The sequence below is a fragment of the Bos mutus genome, chromosome 17 (assembly GCF_027580195.1).
Source record: "Bos mutus isolate GX-2022 chromosome 17, NWIPB_WYAK_1.1, whole genome shotgun sequence".
NCBI classification, from domain to species: domain Eukaryota; kingdom Metazoa; phylum Chordata; class Mammalia; order Artiodactyla; family Bovidae; genus Bos; species Bos mutus.
Window position 1 is genome coordinate 58,917,515 of NC_091633.1, and position 20,554 is coordinate 58,938,068.

General features: G+C 40.7%; 1 protein-coding gene across 1 annotated transcript in view; it reads left to right on the forward strand.

Moving 5' to 3' along the window:
• HHIP (hedgehog interacting protein) overlaps positions 1–20,554 on the forward strand; it is a 116,051-nt gene that overhangs the window by 63,814 nt on the left and 31,683 nt on the right. Inside the window, 6 exon segments of the mRNA XM_070386594.1 lie at positions 3,247–3,398; positions 3,777–3,950; positions 4,520–4,663; positions 12,963–13,084; positions 16,091–16,214; positions 17,501–17,631. Of these exon segments, the coding sequence (XP_070242695.1) occupies positions 3,247–3,398; positions 3,777–3,950; positions 4,520–4,663; positions 12,963–13,084; positions 16,091–16,214; positions 17,501–17,631 (847 nt within the window).

Genomic DNA, 20,554 nt, shown 5'->3' on the forward strand with positions numbered 1-20,554 from the left:
AAGTCAGTGTCATTTGGAAAGGTGTGGCTCCCTGCACCGCGGAGCTTCCATTTGCCATCTAGGACTGTGTTTGTCTCCCTTTTAAGGCAACTTTGTTGAACTAATTAATCACTAGAGGTTCATTCCCTCCAGATGCTCAGCAGAAACAGTGCAATAATTTGATATTTCTGGGAGGAGTGCTTGGTTTTCATTCCATAAAACTACACATAATGAAGGGAAAGAATGGGAAAGAGTAAAAAGACGGGAACATTAACATAAGGGCTTTTTGATGAACCTGCGAGAGCTGGGCCATTTTTTCGATCCTGGCGCCAGGGGCCAACACTCGGGCTCTCAGGCGGCAGTGCGCTGATGAAGACTGGTGGAAGCAACCACAGAAGGTCTGGAAGCCTCAAAAATCTGGTGGTGGTTCTGGCATTATAGCCTCTGACCCTGGCCCAAAGTTAAAACTTCAGTGTCCAATTGACATACTTCTCCATTCTTATGATTTGTAACATGCTTTAAATGGACAGCATACCTCTGCAGGCTAATTCAAGCTAAATGTGAGCCTACCAATACTTTAAAATCCCAACAGGAGTCAAATAGCCTTCCTTCCCAATCTCGGAATTGTGTTATATGATATAATTTTAAAAGCTAGTTTTGAGAGACACCCTAGGATGTATACATAGTATATTAATTTTTTTCATCACTATAATTATGAAAGTAAGTATTTCCCTGAAATGATTGAGTCATTAGTCCTGTTTCTAAACCACCCAGAACACTACTTTGTACCTGGAAATTGACTTTAGAAAAGTGAAATCATGTGTAATTATTGTGTGTGTGCTAAGTCGCTTCAGTCTTGTCTGACTCTCTGCGACCCTATGGACTGTAGCCCACCAGGCTCTTCTGCCCATGGCATTCTCCCGGCAAGAATACTGGAATGGGTTGCCATGCCCTCGTCCAGGGATCTTCCCGACCCAGGGATCAAACCTGCGTCTCTTACGTTTCCTGCATTGGCGGGAGAGTTCTTTACCACTAGCACCACCTAAACAAATGTAAATCCTATAACCCAAAAAATTCAGGACATTTCTGAAATGACTTTCTTGATTTATTTACTTGTCATTCAGATGTCTCATTCTGTCTCCATGTTTGGCCCTTTAATAAAAGTCAGTGGTGCCCCCCAACTCCAAATTCATTCGTGAGATACATCCATCTCTAAGGTAAACAACTGTCTTTTATCACTTGTGGATTTATTTAAATCTCTTTTTCCTTCTGTATCTCTACAGTGCATGAATTCTACACCTAATTCCCAAAAAGCAACCAGCACAGTTTTAAACCATGTTGCTAGCCAGTTCAAATTGTCTTTCAGATGATTTGATTAAAGACTACAAAAGAACTACTTTCAACAAAACCTTCTTCTAGTGGAACACAAACATTTGTGAAGTGGGCAGCAGCACTTAACCTGCATTCACAGCTTTAGAGGGGGATGTATCCGGAAGAGGAATTAATTACAAAATAAATCCCACCCCTAAGCCTCCCTCTTCAGCCATCAGGGAGGTTTAGATGTGCAGTGGTTTTTCTATAATCAAATACTAGTTATACATCCCTGTTTTCAATGTCTCATAAGAAAGGCAAGAGCTATCTGTTTAATTAAGATGTAAGAAGAAAGATGAGTCAATATTAAAATCATCATAATGAGATAATCCAAAAAAAAGGCTCATTCATAAAGTCATAAAGACTTACCCTTCAGTGAGATAGTTCTCCTTGTTAAAATTAATCATATTGTGATATGCAGATGAAGAGGCTGGCTTTTGGGACATTTGAATAATAACTTGGTAGTTCTGGGATATTTGCACCCACTTTGTTACTTACACACACTTAAAGTTTGGACGTTTCGGCTTTGGATGGCATACATATGAAAGCAGTTTTTCTCTAATCCAGGAAATAAACAATGTTTATTAAAAGTAAACTTTTATGCCTAGAACTTGAAATTCACAAATCCATGTAGCATACAAACAGTATCAGACATTTCTAGTAACACAAGCTATTCTGGGGAACAAAGGCAGAATGATGGAGTATAACCCAGTGAAGAAATCGCAGTATTAGAGACTGGTTTTGCTTCTCTGACACGTCTAAGGAGTAACTTACAGCTTTTCACCCTAAGAGATGTGCTGTTTAATGAAATAGCATGGATGAGGTGATGTCCTAAGGGCAGGTTCGGTCACATTTTTCGCCATTGTACATAACTCCGCAGACTACAGACGAATTGCTCACTGGCTTACCAGGATGTGAACCTGAAGTATCTGATCTCGATAATTTTAGATACTTTGATTTCATTATAGAAATTCCTAGACTACTTGTGGGATAAAACAAATGCTAAGACCATATTGAGTTTCATCAAGCTGAATTAGCAGAAAATAAAGATAAAATGCCTTTCTATTTAAGCACACGATGATGTTTTAATTGTTACAGCATTTGGCATGCCTAATGTATACAATTCTTGACATACATATAATAACAAAAGAAAGTTGTTTGGGATTTTTCTTTTATTTCCTAGTGTCCCCTTTCCTCTCTAGGATTTTTCCCACCCCCACCCCAGCTCTGGCTTTTAGCTCTCCTCTCATTTCTCCATCTTTCTATAAAGAAAAAACTCAAGGCAGCGAAAGGATCTATGTAAAAATAGCTCATTTCTAGGCCAAGGCTGCTTATTACCTAGCTATGACGAACAGACCACCATGGTTGTGACAACTGATGTAGATGCCTCCAGGGTAAAACAAAGGTTTACATATTACACAAGCAATTTAACTGTTTTCTAAATAGATTGCCAAGACAGTGGGAGTTGGCAGCCCGCACTGTGTTTTAGGTTTGGGAGACTTGGATTAGAAGTGACTGCTGATTATGAACCTTTTTATTTGTCTTCTGTGAACTACAAGCAACCTAGTAACCCAGCAAAGAATTCTTCACAGCACTTAAACTTGTCTTCCTAGCTTCCCCAGATTACAAACACAAATCACTCGACAAAAGTGGTGTGAGGGTCTTGTGCGTAGATAACCACACAAGACAACTGTCTTGTTTCTAGCCCTTAAAGAGTTCTGCAGAGTGAAATATTTTATCATCTTTTTGTGTGTGCAGTAGGCAAGGAAGGAAAGAAAAGAGTTTGGACAAAGATTATCCAGGAAGAAGAAAGGGACTCTTTTGGGGGTTCCAGTTTAAACACAATAAAGAACATAATTAACTTCACAATTCTTTGTGTTTTTCATTTGACTGCAGGGAGGAGATGAAAGAGGACTGCTAAGCCTTGCATTCCATCCCAATTACAAGAAAAATGGAAAGCTATACGTGTCTTATACCACCAACCAAGAACGGTGGGCTATGGGGCCTCATGATCATATTCTTAGAGTTGTGGAATACACAGTATCCAGGTATCATTAAAAGATGGTTGATATTATTTTTCTCACTGTGTCTTTGTAATTTTTTGTTTAGAAGTTACAAATAATTTACCATCAGGTGGCAGTTGTTAAACCTCAGTCTCCATCTGGCTGAACATCCCAATTGTGTCTTTAAGGAAAATTGCGGAAAATGGTAGTTTTGGCATTTTCTACAATTCTCTTTCCTCTTAAATGCCACTTGGGAAACCTAGAAACTAACGTAATTTTTCTGTAATTTTTATTAGCTTCACCTTCAGCATGTTTGCTTATTTACATGCCACGTGTGTGCTTCCCTATTTGTATCCTATTTACTTTCTGTGGGTTCACCTGACAAATTTCACAGTCATGATTTGTTTCTTCCCCACCACGTAGGAAAAACCCCCATCAAGTTGATCTACGAACAGCCAGAGTATTTCTTGAAGTCGCCGAACTCCACAGAAAGCACCTAGGGGGACAGCTGCTCTTCGGTCCTGACGGCTTTCTGTACATCATCCTCGGTGACGGGATGATCACACTGGATGATATGGAAGAAATGGATGGATTAAGGTAAAAAACAAAACGGAGAAACAGGTGCCCCTTGATGCTAAAGTGCTTTAAGTGAATTAAAAACTGAATTAGATCACTTTGGTTAAATTCTTTAACTGTTATTATCAGTATCTGCATTTGTAACATGAAGAGGAATTCAATAAATCTGCTGATGCAGTATTTCTGGAAGTCGCTCTTCTGAGATGTCCTCACACCAGTTCCTCCCATGGGGGTTGTGCAGCAGCCACCTTCCACACTGCCTAATGGACTGATGTGATTCAGTGGAACTTCTCAGGGGATGTTAAACGCGTGGATTGGAAAAAAACATTTCAGAGGATGTACCCCACCAATGCCACAGCCTTCCGTCACCGTCGAGCTGTGTGTGTCTCAGTGCTGGTCCGAAACAAAACAGTCTCTGGTTTCATTTCCCACAACGTGGAATTTGGAATGTTAATAGTTTTTTGTCAAATGAGGGGAGGTGGTTTTTATTTATTTATTTTTTTTAGCCATAGAGCAACCTCCCTGCCTTTAGTGTAGGTGAAATATGTAACAAGAACAGAAAGCCCTTACGCGGTCCTCTGATCCCTCAGCGACTTCACAGGTTCCGTGCTCCGGCTGGACGTGGATACTGACATGTGCCACGCGCCGTACTCCATACCTAGGAGCAACCCGCACTTCAACAGCACCAACCAGCCCCCAGAAGTGTTTGCCCATGGCCTCCATGATCCAGGCAGGTGAGAATACAAGGCTCTTCTCTCTCCTGCCTTACCGCAGAGCAGGGATTCACGAAGTGGGGAAAAGGGAGTTTCCAGGCAGGGAACAGAGTCTCAGCCAACACTATGCCGCTAAAATCACACTGGTTCGTTGTCACCCAGGATTTTGTTCTCTTTCTTCTATTCATGTGTGAAGCACATTGAGAAGACAGATTAGATAAGACAAAGGACAAATTCACAGAGAAAAATCACCTTAACATTTTGGAGGGTTCTTATTAGATAAACACTGGTGGGCTAGGATCATGATTAAGACTTCAAACTGAACACTTCAGACAAATAATAAACCTTTGTCTCTGCTGTCGTTCAGTCGCTAAGTTGTATCTGACTCTTTGCAACCCCATAGACGGTAGCATGCCAGACTCCCCTGTCCTTCAGTATCTCCCAGAGTTTGCTCACATTCAAGTCAGTGATGCTATCTGACCATCTCACCCTCTGCTGTCCTTGTGTGCATGCTGAGTTGTTCAGTCGTGTTCGACTCTTTGCAACCCCATGGACTGCAGCCCGCCAGGCTCCTCTGTCCATGGGATTCTCCCTGCAAGAGTACTGGAGTGGGTTGCCATGCCCTCCTCCAGGGGATCTTCGCAACCCAGGGATTGAACCCAGGTCTTACACACTTCTAAATGTTAATTTCCTCATACAGTAAATAAGGATGGTAATATCCACCTTGTAAGAATGCTGTACTGATTAAATATAAATCTTGTAAGTGAAGCACTAGAGTGTCTGACACACCTGATAGATTTTAAAGAAATTATGCTTCTTATTATCGTAGCTTCACTTAATATAAGATGACTTGGTGGCATTTGGAAGGAGTTGAGCTAAATGTTAACTTTTTTACTTGAAAAAGATTATAAATGTTAAAGGAATTCAGATTGATTGTTTGCTACACACACACACACACACACACACACACACAGGTTGCTCAGTTGTGTCCGACTCTTTGCAACCCCATGGATTGTAGCCCACCAGGCTCCTCCGTCCATGGGATTTTCCAGGCATGAATACTACAGTGAATCATAAAGAAATGACCACTAACTAGAGGGACTTCCCTGTCACTCCAGTGGTTAGGACTCCATACTTCCACTGCAGGGGATGTGGGTTCAATCCCTGCTTGGGGAACTAGGGTCCCATATGCCACTCGGTGCCAGCCAAAAAAAAATAAGTATGTAGAATGAGAAATTTGGGATACACTTGAAAAATGCAAGGAAGTGTGATACTGTATAGCATTTCTTTGATGAAGGCTTCATTCAGTCTGTGGTCTGTGACTCATACTAAGGGATATCTGGCCACATTTATTCATTTACTCATTAAGTTATTATTGCTATGTAATGTTTATTGAGTGTTCATTATGTGCAAGGTGAGTATTTCTCGAACTTTTTCTTTTTATAATCCCTCCTGCCCTTCATCTCCCCTCCATCAAAGTGCAAGTCTACAGTTCATTTCCTTTTTGGCATCTCAGCAGATCTTAAAATCTGGGCGACAGGGAATACTTAAGGTGGGTTCAGGATGTGGAGGAAACTGTCACATTCCATTCCTGGAGCTCAGAATGCACAGATACCACCACAAAGCAGCACTTTGAAGTCAGAGCAGCCTGAGTCACCACAATCCCACCGGACCCTTCACGCACCCCTCCCGGGGAGTCCCGACCCTCAGTGTAAAAACACAGGGCGGAGTGCCTTACAGACCTTACATGTGGCAGAGTGCCTGTGCTGTGGAGGCTTACATCCTCCAGCGGTAGAGGGCCGAACAATCTGCCTCCCTCCAAAAGTATTTCAAGCAGAGGAGGATTTAATAAAGCAGAAAGGAAACTAAAATCCAAAATTATTGCCTACAGAGCAAAGCTGACTCTTATTAAGCACCTTGGTGCAGAGCAGCAGGCCAAGAATCTTGTGCTTATCCTCTTACTGATAACGGTCAGCCAGTGCTTTCAGGTAGCTGACATCAGGTGCCTCCTCTCCTCTTTTTAAAAGACATTTTAATTTTTAGGTTAGTTTGAAGTTCACAGCAAAATTCAACAGAAAGCACAGAGATTTTCCTATATAACCCCTGCACAAGCATTGCCTCCCCCACTATCAACATGCCCCACCCAAATGCTCATTTTTTACAATTGAGAAACCTACACTGGCACATCATTACCACCCAAGGACCCTGGTTTACATTAGGGTAAAATTTCAGAATTAAATCAAAGAAAGTAGGGAAAACCACTAGACCGTTCAGGTATGACCTAAATCAAATCCCTTATGACTACACAGTGGAAGTGAGAAATAAATTTAAGGGACTAGATCTGATAGACAGAGTGCCTGATGAACTATGGATGGAGGTTCGTGACATTGTACAGGAGACAGGGATCAAGACCATCCCCATGGAAAAGAAATGCAAAAAAACAAAATGGCTGTCTGGGAGGCCTTACAAATAGCTGTGAAAAGAAGAGAAGTGAAAAGCAAAGGAGAAAAGGAAAGATATAAGCATCTGAATGCAGAGTTCCAAAGAATAGCAAGGAGAGATAAAGCCTTCCTCAGCAATCAATGCAAAGAAATAGAGGAAAACAACAGAATGGGAAAGACTAGAGATCTCTTCAAGAAAATTAGAGATACCAAGGGAACATTTCATGCAAAGATGGGCTCAATAAAGGACAGAAATGGTATGGACCTAACAGAAGCAGAAGATATTAAGAAGAGATGGCAGAATACACAGAAGAACTGTACGAAAAAGATCGTCATGACCCAGATGTGTGACCCAGATCACACCCACAATGGTGTGATCACTGACCTAGAGCCAGACATCCTGGAATGTGAAGTCAAGTGGGCCTTAGAAAACATCACTATGAATAAAGCTAGTTGAGGTGATGGAATTCCAGTTGAGCTATTTCAAATCCTGAAAGATGATGCTGTGAAAGTGCTGCACTCAATATGCCAGCAAATTTGGAAAACTCAGCAGTGGCCACAGGACTGGAAAAGGTCAGTTTTTATTCCAATCCCAAAGAAAGGCAATGCCAAAAAATGCTCAAACTACCACACAATTGCACTCATCTCACATGCTAGTAAAGTAATGCTCAAAATTCTCCAAGCCAGGCTTCAGCAATACGTGAACTGTGAACTTCCTGATGTTCAAGCTGGTTTTAGAAAAGGCAGAGGACCCAGAGATCAAATTGCCAACATCCTCTGGATCATGGAAAAAGCAAGAGAGTTTCAGAAAAACATCTATTTCTGCTTTATTGACTATGCCAAAGCCTTTGACTGTGTGGATCACAATAAACTATGGAAAATTCTGAAAGAGATGGGAACACCAGACCACCTGACCTGCCTCTTGAGAAACCTATATGCAGATCAGGAAGCAACAGTTAGAACTGGATATGGAACAACAGACTGGTTCCAAATAGGAAAAGGAGTTTGTCAAGGCTGTATATTGTCACCCTGCTTATTTAACTTATATGCAGAGTACATCATGAGAAACACTGGGCTGGAAGAAACACAAGCTGGAATTAAGATTGCTGGGAGAAATATCAATAACCTCAGATATGCAGATGATACCACCCTTATGGCAGAAAGTGAAGAGGAACTAAAAAGCCTCTTGATGAAAGTGAAAGTGGACAGTGAAAAAGTTGGCTTAAAGCTCAACATTCAGAAAATGAAGATCATGGCATCTGGTCCCATCACTTCATGGCAAATAGATTGGGAAACAGTGAAAACAGTGTCAGACTTTATTTTGGGGGGCTCCAAAATCACTGCAAATGGTGATTGCAGCCATGAAATTAAAAGACGCTTACTCCTTGGAAGGAAAGTTATGACCAACCTGGATAGCATATTCAAAAACAGAGACATTACTTTGCCAATAAAGGTCCGTCTAATCAAGGCAGTGGTTTTTCCTGTGGTCATGTATGGATGTGAGAGTTGGATGGTGAGTGCTGAGTGCCGAAGAATTGATGCTTTTGAACTGTGGTGTTGGAGAGGACTCTTGAGAGTCCCTTGGACTGCAAGGAGATCCAACCAGTCCATTCTGAAGGAGATCATCCCTGGGTATTCTTTGGAAGGACTGATGCTAAAGGTGAAACTCCAATACTTTGGCCACCTGATGCAAGGAGTTGACTCATTGGAAAAGACCCTGATGCTGGGAGGGATTGGGGGCAGGAGGAGAAGGGGACAACAGAGGATGAGATGGCTGGATGGCATCACCAACTCAATGGACATGAGTTTGAGTGAACTCCGGGAGTTGGTGATGGACAGGGAGGCCTGGTGTGCTGCAGTTCATGGGGTCGCAAAGAGTCGGACACGACTGAGCAACTTAACTGAACTGAAAGAATCTGTCTGCAGTGCAGGAGACCCAGATTCAATCCCTGCATCAGGAAGATCCCCTGGAGATGGGAATGGCAACCCACTCCAGTATTCTTGCCTCAAGAATTCCATGGACAGAGGAGCCTGGTGGGCTAGAGTCCATGGGTCGCAAAGAGTCAGACACGAGTAAGTGAGTAACACTTTCACTTCACTTAGTGTTGTGTGCATCCTTTGGGTTGGATACATGTTTAATGACATGAGTACAGTATTATATGGGCTTCTTAGGTGGCTCAGTGGTAAAGATCCACCTACAATGCAGGAAAGGTAGGTTCAGTCCCTGGGTCAGAAAGATACCCTGGAGATGGAAATGGCAACCCACTCCAGTATTCTTGCCTGGAGAATTCCATGGACACAGGAGCCTGGCAGGCTACAGTCCATGGAATCACAAAGAAATGGACACGACTTAGCAACTAAACAACAGCAATAGTATCATATAGAGAAGTTTCACTGTCTGGGCTCTTTTTATATAAGAAACTAAAAAAGGTTGGAGAAGACTCTTGAGAGTCCCTTGGACTGCAAGGAGATCCAACCAGTCCATCCTAAAGGTAATCAGTCCTGAATATTTATTGAAAGAACTGATGTTGAAGCTGAAACGCCAATACTTTGGCCACCTGATGTGAAGAGCTGACTCATTTGAAAAGACCCTGATGCCGGGAAAGATTGAGGGCAAGAGGAGAAGGGGACCACAGAGGATGAGATGGTTGAATGGCATCACCGACATGATGGACCTGAGTTTGAGTAGGCTCCTGGAGCTGGTGATGGACAGAGAGGCCTGGCATGCTGCAGTCCATGGGGTCGCAAAGAGCGGGACACGACTGAGAGACTGAACTGAAAAAAGGTTAAAAGGGCCAGATGGACCTTAGTGAATCTGGTACTCAGCCAGGGCTAGATCTCATGGCCTCCAGAGACTCCACCTTCGGGAGGCCTCACCTTTTCTTCCAGATTTCCTCTTTCTTGTTAGAAGCAGGTCAAACTATTTTCTTGGTCAGAGTTTCTCCATCTTCAAGAAAAACCAATACAGGAAAAATTTGTCACCCTATATGGACTTAGTTCCACCTTAAGTCACAGCAGGTCTGCTTCATGATCCCTGCCAAACACTGTATTCTGGGAATCACGGAATTAATGAGGACAAGAAAGGGACTATGGCTACAGAACAGCTACCCACCTTTGGCAGATCAGCTTCAGTTCAGTTCAGTCATTCAGTCCTGTCTGACTCTTTGTGACCCCACGAAGCACAGCACGCCAGGCCTCCCTGTCCATCACCAACTCCCGGAGTCCACCCAAACCCATGCCCATTGAGTCGGTGATGCCATCCAACCATCTCATCCTTTGTTGTCCCCTTCTACTCCCGCCTTCAATCTTTCCCAGCATCAGGGTCTTTTCCAATGAGTCAGCTCTTTGCATCAGGTGGCCAAAATATTGGAGTTTCAGCTTCAGCATCAGTCCTTTCAATGAACACCTAGGACTGATCTCCTTCAGGATGGACTGGTTGGATCTCCTTGCAGTCCAAGGGCCTCTCAAGAGTCTTCTCCAACACCACAGTTCAAAAGCATCAATTTTTCAGCACTCAGCTTTCTTCACAGTCCAACTCTCACATCCATACATGACCACTGGAAAAACCATAGCCTTGACTAGATGGACCTTTGTTGGCAAAGTAATGTCTTTACTTTGTAATATGCTGTCTAGGTTGGTCATAACTTTCCTTCCAAGGAGTAAGCATCTTTTAATTTCATGGCTGCAGTCACCATCTGCAGTGATTTTGGAGCCCCCAAAAATAAAGTCAGCCACTGTTTTCACTGTCAGGCTTATAGTTTCTCTAATGTGAATGAGATCATCTGGCCCCACCAGGTTTTATTTCATTGTTATTTAAATAGTTGCTGCGTATGAATCTTATGTCACTTATGTCCCAGACCTACTCTTGGATTTTTAAAACAAAATTTTAATTTATTTTAAAATCCCAATGATTTTGTTTCTGTCACGAATGTTTTTGGTTGGCCTAAAGCAGTGGTTCCCAGTGGGATGATTTTGCCATCAGTGGGCATTTGGCAGTGTCTAGAGGCATTTTTTGTTTCCACAAATTAGAAGGAGTAGATCATGCTACTGACACATAGTGGGTGGAGGCCAGAGATGCTGCTAAATATCCTACAATGCTCAGAACAGCCCCCTTTTCCTCTCAGAAAGAGACATATCTGGCACCAAATGTCAGTAATGCCAAGCTTAAGAAATCTGAAAACAGTGCAGGACTGTTTTCCAAAGTTTTGAAAATTTCAAAAATATTATTCAATTTCATTCTTCCCTCAACCCACACTCCCCATACCTGGTCACTCATTGGTTGAAACATTCAACAAATATTGAGCCCTCCTTATATTCCTGGATTTGAACTAAGGGACAGAAATAACAGTGATAACGAGGTTGAACATAATTCCTTTCCTCATACAGTTTACAGTCAGTGGCTTAAGTCACAGAAATATTCTGGCCATATTGGGGGTGAACATGAAGTCAGAGTCCACGTGAAGGACTTTAGTGGTTGTGGAGGCTAACTTTATTTTATCCCTTAAACTGGAGTGCATGCTCCCCTTGGTTAGGGCAGCCCACACTGTAGAATTCTGTCTAAGAAACACAAGGGATTTCTCTTGTGGTCCAGTGGTTAAGAGGGCCTTTCAATGCAATGGGTGCAAGTTCAGCCCCTGGTCAGGGAGCCAAGGTTCCCAAATGCCTCATAGCTTAAAAACAAGAAAATAAAATAGAAGCAGTATTATAACAAATTCAATAAAGACATTTAAAAAATGGTCCACATTTTTTAAAAAATCTTTAAAAAAAGAAACACAAAATTAATACTAAAACTAATACACACCTTCCTTGTATTACAGTGGGGTTAAGTCCCAGTGAAACCATTGTAAGTTGAAAATACCATAAGTGGAAAAGGCACTTAATGATCCTCACCTTCCAAACATCATAGCCTAGCCTAGTCCACTTTAAACATGCTCACAATACTTACATTAGTGTACAATTAGGCAAAATCTATTAACACAGAGCCTATTTAATTGAATGTGTGTCTGTGTTAGTCGCTCAGTAGTATCTGACTCTTTGCGACCCTATGGACTGTAGCCTGCCAGGCTCCTCTGTCCGTGGGATTTCTCAGGCAAGAGTACTGGAATAGGTAGCCATTCCCTTCGCCAGGGGATCTTCCCAACCCAGGGATCGAACCTGGATCTCCTTCATTGGAGGCCAGTCCTTTACCATCTGAGCCACCAGCGAGGCCATTTAATTGAATGTCTCATGTTTTCATGAGATATTTATCAAATATCAAATATTTCAATATTTATCAAATGTTATACCGAAAGTGGAAAGCAGAATGGTTGTAGGGATACAGAATGGTTGTCTATGCATCGTTGATTCCTCTAGTGATGCATGGGTTGCTGGGAACTGTAGTTGCCTCTGCCCAGTATCACAAGAGAGTATTGTACCACATGTCATTAGTCTGAGAGAAGATCAAAACTCAAAGTGCAGTTTCTATTGACCATGAAATACTTCTACAGCATCATAATGCTGGGTCATCACAACTCAGGGACCACATATCCTGTAGCGTGTATTGCAGGAGTGAGTTGATGGTACCCCTGTCCTTACTCTTGTATGTTACCCAGGTATCATATCCTTGCTTTCCCTTAACAACAGACTTAACACATGTTTCAAGTCAGCATGCACGTTCATAATGGAGGAGGGTACCGAAAGAAATTAAGAAATACACTCCAGAGCTCATTAAACGTCCACAGAGTAAACAAACAGGGTGTTTCCTTCGGCGGTTTCTGGAGATTCCAAATTAAATCCTCCCTAGGATCCTTACCAGCCCACAGAGGGTTCCTGTGTCAGGAATCTCTGAGTTTGGAACATACACTGGTAGGAATTCATGAGTGTCCCCACTTTTGTCACAGATGCGCTGTGGATCGACACCCCACTGATATAAACATCAATTTAACAATACTTTGTTCAGACTCCAATGGAAAGAACAGCTCATCGGCCAGAATCCTACAGATCATAAAGGGGAAAGACTATGGTAAGTAGAGCATAATTTGTTGATTTGGGCTTTCATTCGGGCTTTGTTTTATTTTAGTGTATTAATTGAAGAGAAAAGGATTTCTGCAAAATGAGCATTTAGGAAAGCATCAGAACCCTGGCCTCACAGTGGTAGCAGAATCAGTTGCTGGCTTCTTAAAGGTCCAATGATTCTTACAAGCCCTAGGGGCTCCATTTGGGTAATTACCCTCCCCGTGGATTGAATGCTGCTCTGTAGGTCCAAAAAATTTAATGGGCCTTCGAAAGTTAGCAGTTTATATTTTGCTCATCTGAGAATCAAGATGAATACCTTCTATTTATTTAATATATAAGAGAGAACTTGTCTTAACATCTTATATACAGAGGGAAAAAATAAGTGTTAAGGGTAAGAAATTTCTCAATACCCAACATACTAGCCTCAGCAATTAGGAAAATTATGTGTTTCAAATAAGAATGTATTTTTTAAAGGTGTTTATTTTAGAGAAAACAAAGTAATAGACTTATAAAAACCTGTTATTTACCCAAGTCATGAAGATGGAATGTTTAGATCTTATTTTTAATGACATGATTATTAGAGTGTTTGAGATACATATTAAAATATAAAGTTAATATTTTCCCACATTTTTGTATTTACTCATTTTGGAGGAAATGGTGTATCAAATACGATTATGATTCAGGGAACATAATAGATGAAGATTATTGAATTGATTGCTTCTTCTATTCATTCAATACAGATATTTATTTAGTACCAGGAATGAAGCAGCTCTGCTAGTTCACGTAGTAGTCAGTTATTTTACTTTATTTTTTTTCAGGTATTCATGTATGTGTGTGCATCTTATAAAAGGCAAACCAAAGAATAATGTGGTCAGAAAAAAAAAATCTAATGAGTCACTAGTTTGTGGGAATTTTAGCTATATTTGTAGATTAAACTAAATTCTACAATCACATTAATTTGGGTTCAGCTGAAACTGATTACAATATGGATGGCCCTACATTTATATATTAAAAACACAGCTGCAGAATTCTTTTACTATTTATATATATCAAATTTTATTTGTCAATTATACCTCAATAAATCAGAAAAAAAAAAAAAACCCAGAAAACAAATAACCACATCCACAGCATTTACTACATGCCAGGGCCTGTAATAAGTACTTGAAAAACTTCACTCATTTCATTTACAGAGAAATCCTAGAAGTACTCTTACTGTTCACATTGTACAGATGAGAAAACTGAGACATACAAAGGTGACTTGTCACACCACATGAAGTAACAGGATCTGGATTTGAACCCAGGTAGCTTGGAGAAGGCAATGGCACCCCACTCCAGTACTCTTGCCTGGAAAATCCCATGGACGGGGGAGCCTGGTGCTGCAGTCCCTGGGGTTGCAGCAAGTTGGACACGACTGAGCGGCTTCGCTTTCACTTTTCACTTTCATCATTGGAGAAGGAAATGGCAACCCAGTCCAGTGTTCTTGCTTGGAGAATCCCAGGGACTGGGGAGCCTGGTGGGCTGCTGTCTATGGGGTTGCACAGAGTCGGACACGACTGAAGTGGCTTAGCAGCAGTAGCAGCAGCAGCCTGATTCCAGAGTTCATGACCTTAGACATTCACTTATGCTGCCTCTCAGTACCCTGGGAGAGGATTAAATTAAATTCATTTAAATCTTGATTGTTCTACTTTTTATAATATCATATTCGCCATCATCAGGCACCCTCGGTGGCTCAGCGGTCAAGAATCAGCCTGCAGTGCAGGAGATGCAAGAGACTTGGAATTGATCCCTGGGTCAGGAAGATCCCCTAAGAAGGAAATGGCAACCCGCTCCGGTATTCTTGCCAGGAAAATCCCATGGACAGAAGAGCCTGGAGGGCTACAGTCTATGGAGTTGCAAAGAGTTGGACATGACTGATTGCTCACACATTCACCTATTCACCATAATCACGTGGGAAGCGGGAAGAACTTTAGAATTTTTGTCTTTCTACAAAAGCTTTTGCCTAAAAGACTTCCTGTTGATGGTGACTTATTTAAGTATGTAATAAGTAATTTTCAGATTAATTTCCAGCTGGCTTTGTATCTTTTTCATCATAATTGGCATCTTTATATTTGAGAACATAATGACATGCATGAAAAGATTGAGATACATGACTATTCACATGTAATTCTCAAGGAATGACTGAAGTAGACCTTGTTAACTACATGATCCTACAAACAAAACTCTTAAAACATTTTAAATGAAGATATTACTTGACTAGTGACAGTGTTTTAAAATATGCAACAAATGTGGTTTTGATGTACCATGCCTTTATTTTCATTAAAGTGTAAACTTTTAAACATTTTATAGAATTTGACAGAGGTTTGACTCAGTTTTAGGAGGTATACGCAGAAGTATTTCTACAAAATATTCAATATTTAAAAATTAAGTATTATTTGTTTAAGTATTTTAGTTCTAAAGTCCACGATTTCCAAAATGTTCAGAGATATTGTCATTGAAAATTTGGTATGTCTTGGAAGTTATAATAACAATAAGCGTTTGCAGAGCATTTTTGTTTTATTCTGCTGTGCATGGAAGCCCTGTACATTTTATAATATTTAAGCAAAAGGGTTAATTATTTTCACTAAAGACCTATAGCAAGAATCCATCTTATGCATCATGGAACACATTTCAGAGTTCGAGTGAATTACCGTAGTAATTGTGGCATGGCCTACATTACGTGTGCATGCGTGCAAAGTGGCTTCAGTCATGTCTGACTCTTTGTGACCCCATGAACTGTATGTAGCCCGCCAGGCTCCTCTGTCCATGGGATTCTCCAGGCAGGAGTACTGGAGTGTGTTGCCATGCTCTCCACCAAGGGATCTTCCTGCTGCAGGGATTGAACCCGCATCTCTTAAGTTTCCTGCATTGGCAGAGTTGTTACCACTAGCGCCACCTGGGAAGCCCCCTGGCCTACATTAGTGTTCCTTTATAAAAATGTTTCATTTAATCTAATGTTATGTCCATTTATTTCCAGAAAGTGAGCCATCACTTTTAGAATTCAAGCCATTCAGTAATGGTCCTTTGGTTGGTGGATTTGTTTACCGAGGCTGCCAGTCAGAAAGACTCTACGGAAGCTACGTGTTTGGAGATCGTAATGGGTAGGCTTCCTGACACCACAGTTTGATAGATCGAATGACATATCCATTGATTATTGGGCAAATCATCAGGAAATATTCAAATGCATGTCACCCTTTGGAGGTCAGGTGTGGGACACATAAAAACTATTGTTCATTAATCTTTTTTTTTCAATTCTACCAGTTAGTCTTCCTTTTCTTTTTTTGTTTTGGCTGTGTTAGGTCTTCCTTGCTGCACAAGGGCTTTCTCTAGTTGCCGTGAGCTGGGGCTACTCTCATTACCAAGCACAGCCTTCTCAGTGTGGCAGCTTCTCTTGTTGCAGCTCAAGGGCTCTCGAGCGTGCACTTAAGTAGTTGCAGCTCACAGACTTTGTTGCCCTGCAGTGTGTGGAATCTCCCTGGACCGGGGATTGAACCCATGTCCTCCGCATTGGCAGGCGGATTCTTAACCACTGGACCACGAAGGAAGTCCTGTTATTTACTTTTAGTTCTACCATGTATGGTGGGGAAATTAAAGAATTTCCTAAAAGATGCTTTTGAAACAGACTTGATCAAATTCATAAAATAATTTTTAAGAGCAGAAAAGTCTTCAGATGGACATTTCATATTATTTAGGCTCTTCCCTTCATCCTTAACATAAATTTACCGTGATCATGAGTAAATTGAAGAAATGTAGTTTTACATGAGTTACATAAATATTTTAAAAATTATTGGAAGGCTAAGAATTTTTTTTTTTTTTTTTTGCCAGACTTTGAGGACTTTTGGCAACAGACCTTAATTTCTCTCTATTGATAGGAATACTGCAAAATTAAATATTAGCCTAAAGCTTAGAGGTCACATTGTCAATAATTATAAGAAACTCTGTAATGAAGCCCAAAATAAGGGTCTTGTTTCCTAAGTCACTGTCATTCAGGCATATGGCAGAACTGATATGCTTGGTCACTAAAAGGAAATAGAAAAGTGAACTGACCCTGCACCCTTCCCCTGTCCCTCTCTCTGATGAATAGCACAGCATGATCTCTAGTCCTGGATAGGAAGTATCATTCTCCAGATGAAGGGGAGGGTATTTCTCATACTCAGGTACTTTTAGTACCCACCCCCTCCAAACAAAATGTCATCTTTAAGTACTTTTTCCTCACATGGGACTTTCAGAGTATTCACACACATTTTGGGCTATATTATTTTTCCCTTTAGAAGCCAGGTCCATGGCACAGGAATTATTTATTACAAGCTTTATTTTAAGCATGTCATTGTGTCTTTTAGGCAAAAGCACATTTTCATCATAGGTTCCTGGTATGTTTTTCTTGTAGGAATTTCTTAACCCTCCAGCAAAGTCCTGTGAGCAAGCAATGGCAAGAAAAACCACTCTGTCTTGGCAACGGTGGTTCCTGTAGAGGTTACTTTTCAGGTCACATTTTGGGATTTGGAGAAGACGAATTAGGTACTGTACAAACTATTTCTGTTAAGTTCCATTCTCGATCTTTGCCCAAGAGGCTCTGTTCTACTCTGAAAAACAAGTAAAATAATCTCAACCTCCATTTGTTGGAAATATAACCTCCCACAAAGATGACCAGTTCAGTATTCACTTCCAATAATCTTTCTCTGGGGGTCTTTAAATCTTATTTCTACTCCAGAAACATGAAAGAAACAAAGCAGGAAGATGGGAGTTGGAAACAAAAGAGAATTTTTGAATCTTAAAGAGAGAGAAAATTTCAAATGGCTACTGATATCTTTGAAGCACTTAAGTCATTTGTCTATATTCTCTATCTGAAAACCTTTACACTTATCCATGTCTCTTGAAATAAATTTAAAATATGTTGCAATCTGAATCTCACTTCATTTCCTAATTTTTTATTTTTTATTTTTTTGCCCATCAGGGCATGAAATTTGTTGGAAATAATCTGAGTTTATAGAGCTGCTTTCCAACAGAATGAAAATTATCTTCTCCTTGATAATCTCCAGTATAACATGCAATTTATTTGTTGATATATTATCAAAATGTATGCAGTTTAAAAAGCAAAAAGAGGTTGATAATTGGAATGCTACCAAAGAGTGAAATGCTACCAGTTTTAAACTTCAAAGATAAATGTAGCTATCATAATGATTCCCTTTAAAAAGCGATATCCAAATAAACAATGGCTACCATGCTCCTTTAGCCTTGGACATGAATTTCTAGGTATTAAAAAAGAAAAGTTGTGTTTTCATCTAAATCATAATTATTTACTCTAAATGTTCAGATTTGGTTTAACTCCACCAAATAGAGAATTCATCAGAAATAGCTCCATGCCATTCACTTAGGTTGCCAAGGAACTCAAACTAGACTCCTGCAACACAAAACACAGATTTCAGAGCTGCTGGAATATAGGGATTCAAAGAAGAGTAGTCCAATCTGTCTTTTTCTTGTTTTAGCATTGCAAGCATCTTGCATTTAAGTTTGCTTTGAAATTCTACTACCCCATTCAAATGAACCAGAAATATAGCCTTTCTCACGTCAATCTTCTGTAATGTAATTTAAACATCATTGGCAAACTCTGATTTTAAAGTATAAATTAGGATCAAATTGTTTGTGACAGAGTTAGAGATAAGTATTTAGAATCATGTTGATGAATCATTTTGGTTGCCCCAGACCTTACTGCCAATAACTCACCATCATTTATCCTTCTACCGTCACCCCACCGTGGTTAAAATGTTCAAATATCTGTCCATACTTAATACAATGTTGGGAGGAGAACCAGAAATTAAGCACACACAGTTCTTACTGTCCAAAACCAAAAATATCATGTATATTTCATAATTTAGAGTAAATATACTTTCACTCTTTAATGTAAATTCTTTGGTTTTTAATTAAGAGCCATATAATAAATTGAGTTAGATTTTTTTAATGAGTTTTTCTGGATGTGTGTGTGTGTGTGTGTGTGTTTAACCATAAAATCGGAATGGGTTTAAGGATTAAATGTGGTAAACTACATAAAGTAGTTGATGAAACAAATATGATTTTTTTTTTACTTACATTCCTTAGTTTTTTAATGCCATTTTTTCTGTTGTGTTTGTTTTTATTATAAGTCCCATAATATCCTTTCCAGAAGTGAGAAAGCAGTAGGGTGTGCTTAATACATAATAACAGAGTAAAATAGAGAAATATAAACTAAATCAAAGACTATTTCATGAATGAGAACCAAACATAAATTTTAAAGCCTCATAAACATATAATCATAAAAACAACTTCTAATTCCCTATTCATATGATCAGTTCTATGTATTGAATTATATGGAAGGAATGGTCATAAATGAGAGTGGCTCTCTCCTAAGAGGAGAGAGTTGGCACAAAGTGTACTAGGAGCCGGGACAAGTGTACTTTTAAATAACACAGTAAGGGGACTTCCCGAGCGGTCCAGTGGTTGAGGCTTCTCCTTCCAGCACAGGGGGTCCCATCCCCGGTCAGGGAGCCAAGATCCCACATGCCTCAAAGCCAAAAAAGCCAAAACATAAAACAGAAGCAATATTGTAACAAATTTAATAAAGACTTAAACAATGGTCCAAATCAAAACGATCTATTAAAATAAATAAACAGTACAGTCAAGAACGATGACATAAGCACAGACGAAAGGGGGGAAACGCACCTAATGGTGATTACTGACGGATAGGACCTGGGACAGATGCTAAGACAGGAGCAGCTAGGACAGCGGGGGCCCGAAACAGGATGCTGGGCCAGGAACTTGCCTCCCGTTTCCAAAGTCAGGAGGCCAGTGAGGCTAGAAACATTGCAGATGGCATCAGAGCAATAAGGGAGCGCGTTGTCGTAGAGGTCTGTCAGGACTCAGCCTTGGCTTGGAGAGAGAGCAGAAGCTATTGGAGGGAAATTAGAAGTCATTGGAGGGTGTTGATACAGAGGAGTGTAATCCAGTTTATATACTCTGGCCTGCCTTGTAAGGAATCTCTGTAGCTGATATACTGAGAGTAAGCCTAGAAGAGTAAGAGCAAGAGCAGGGAGATCAGCTAGGAGGCTATGGCCATCATCAAGGTAAGAGATTACGCTCTGCTAATGCAGAGCAATGGGGAGACGTGGGAAGAAGTGACCAGAGTCACTGAGGGTGGACTTAGAAAGCTCTCATAATCTTCAGGCCAGTGATCTTCTGAGGATGTATGACTATATAATATATGTATGTTCTGTGTGTGCTGACTTACTTTAGTCGTGTCTGACTCTTTTGCCGCCCCATGGACTGTAGCCTTCCAGGCTCCTCTGTCTGTGGGATTCTCCAGGCAAGAATGCTGGAGTGGGTTGCCATGCCGTCCTCCAGGGGATCTTTCCAACCCGGGGATTGAACCCACATCTCCTGTGTCTCCTGCATTGGCAGGCGTATTCTT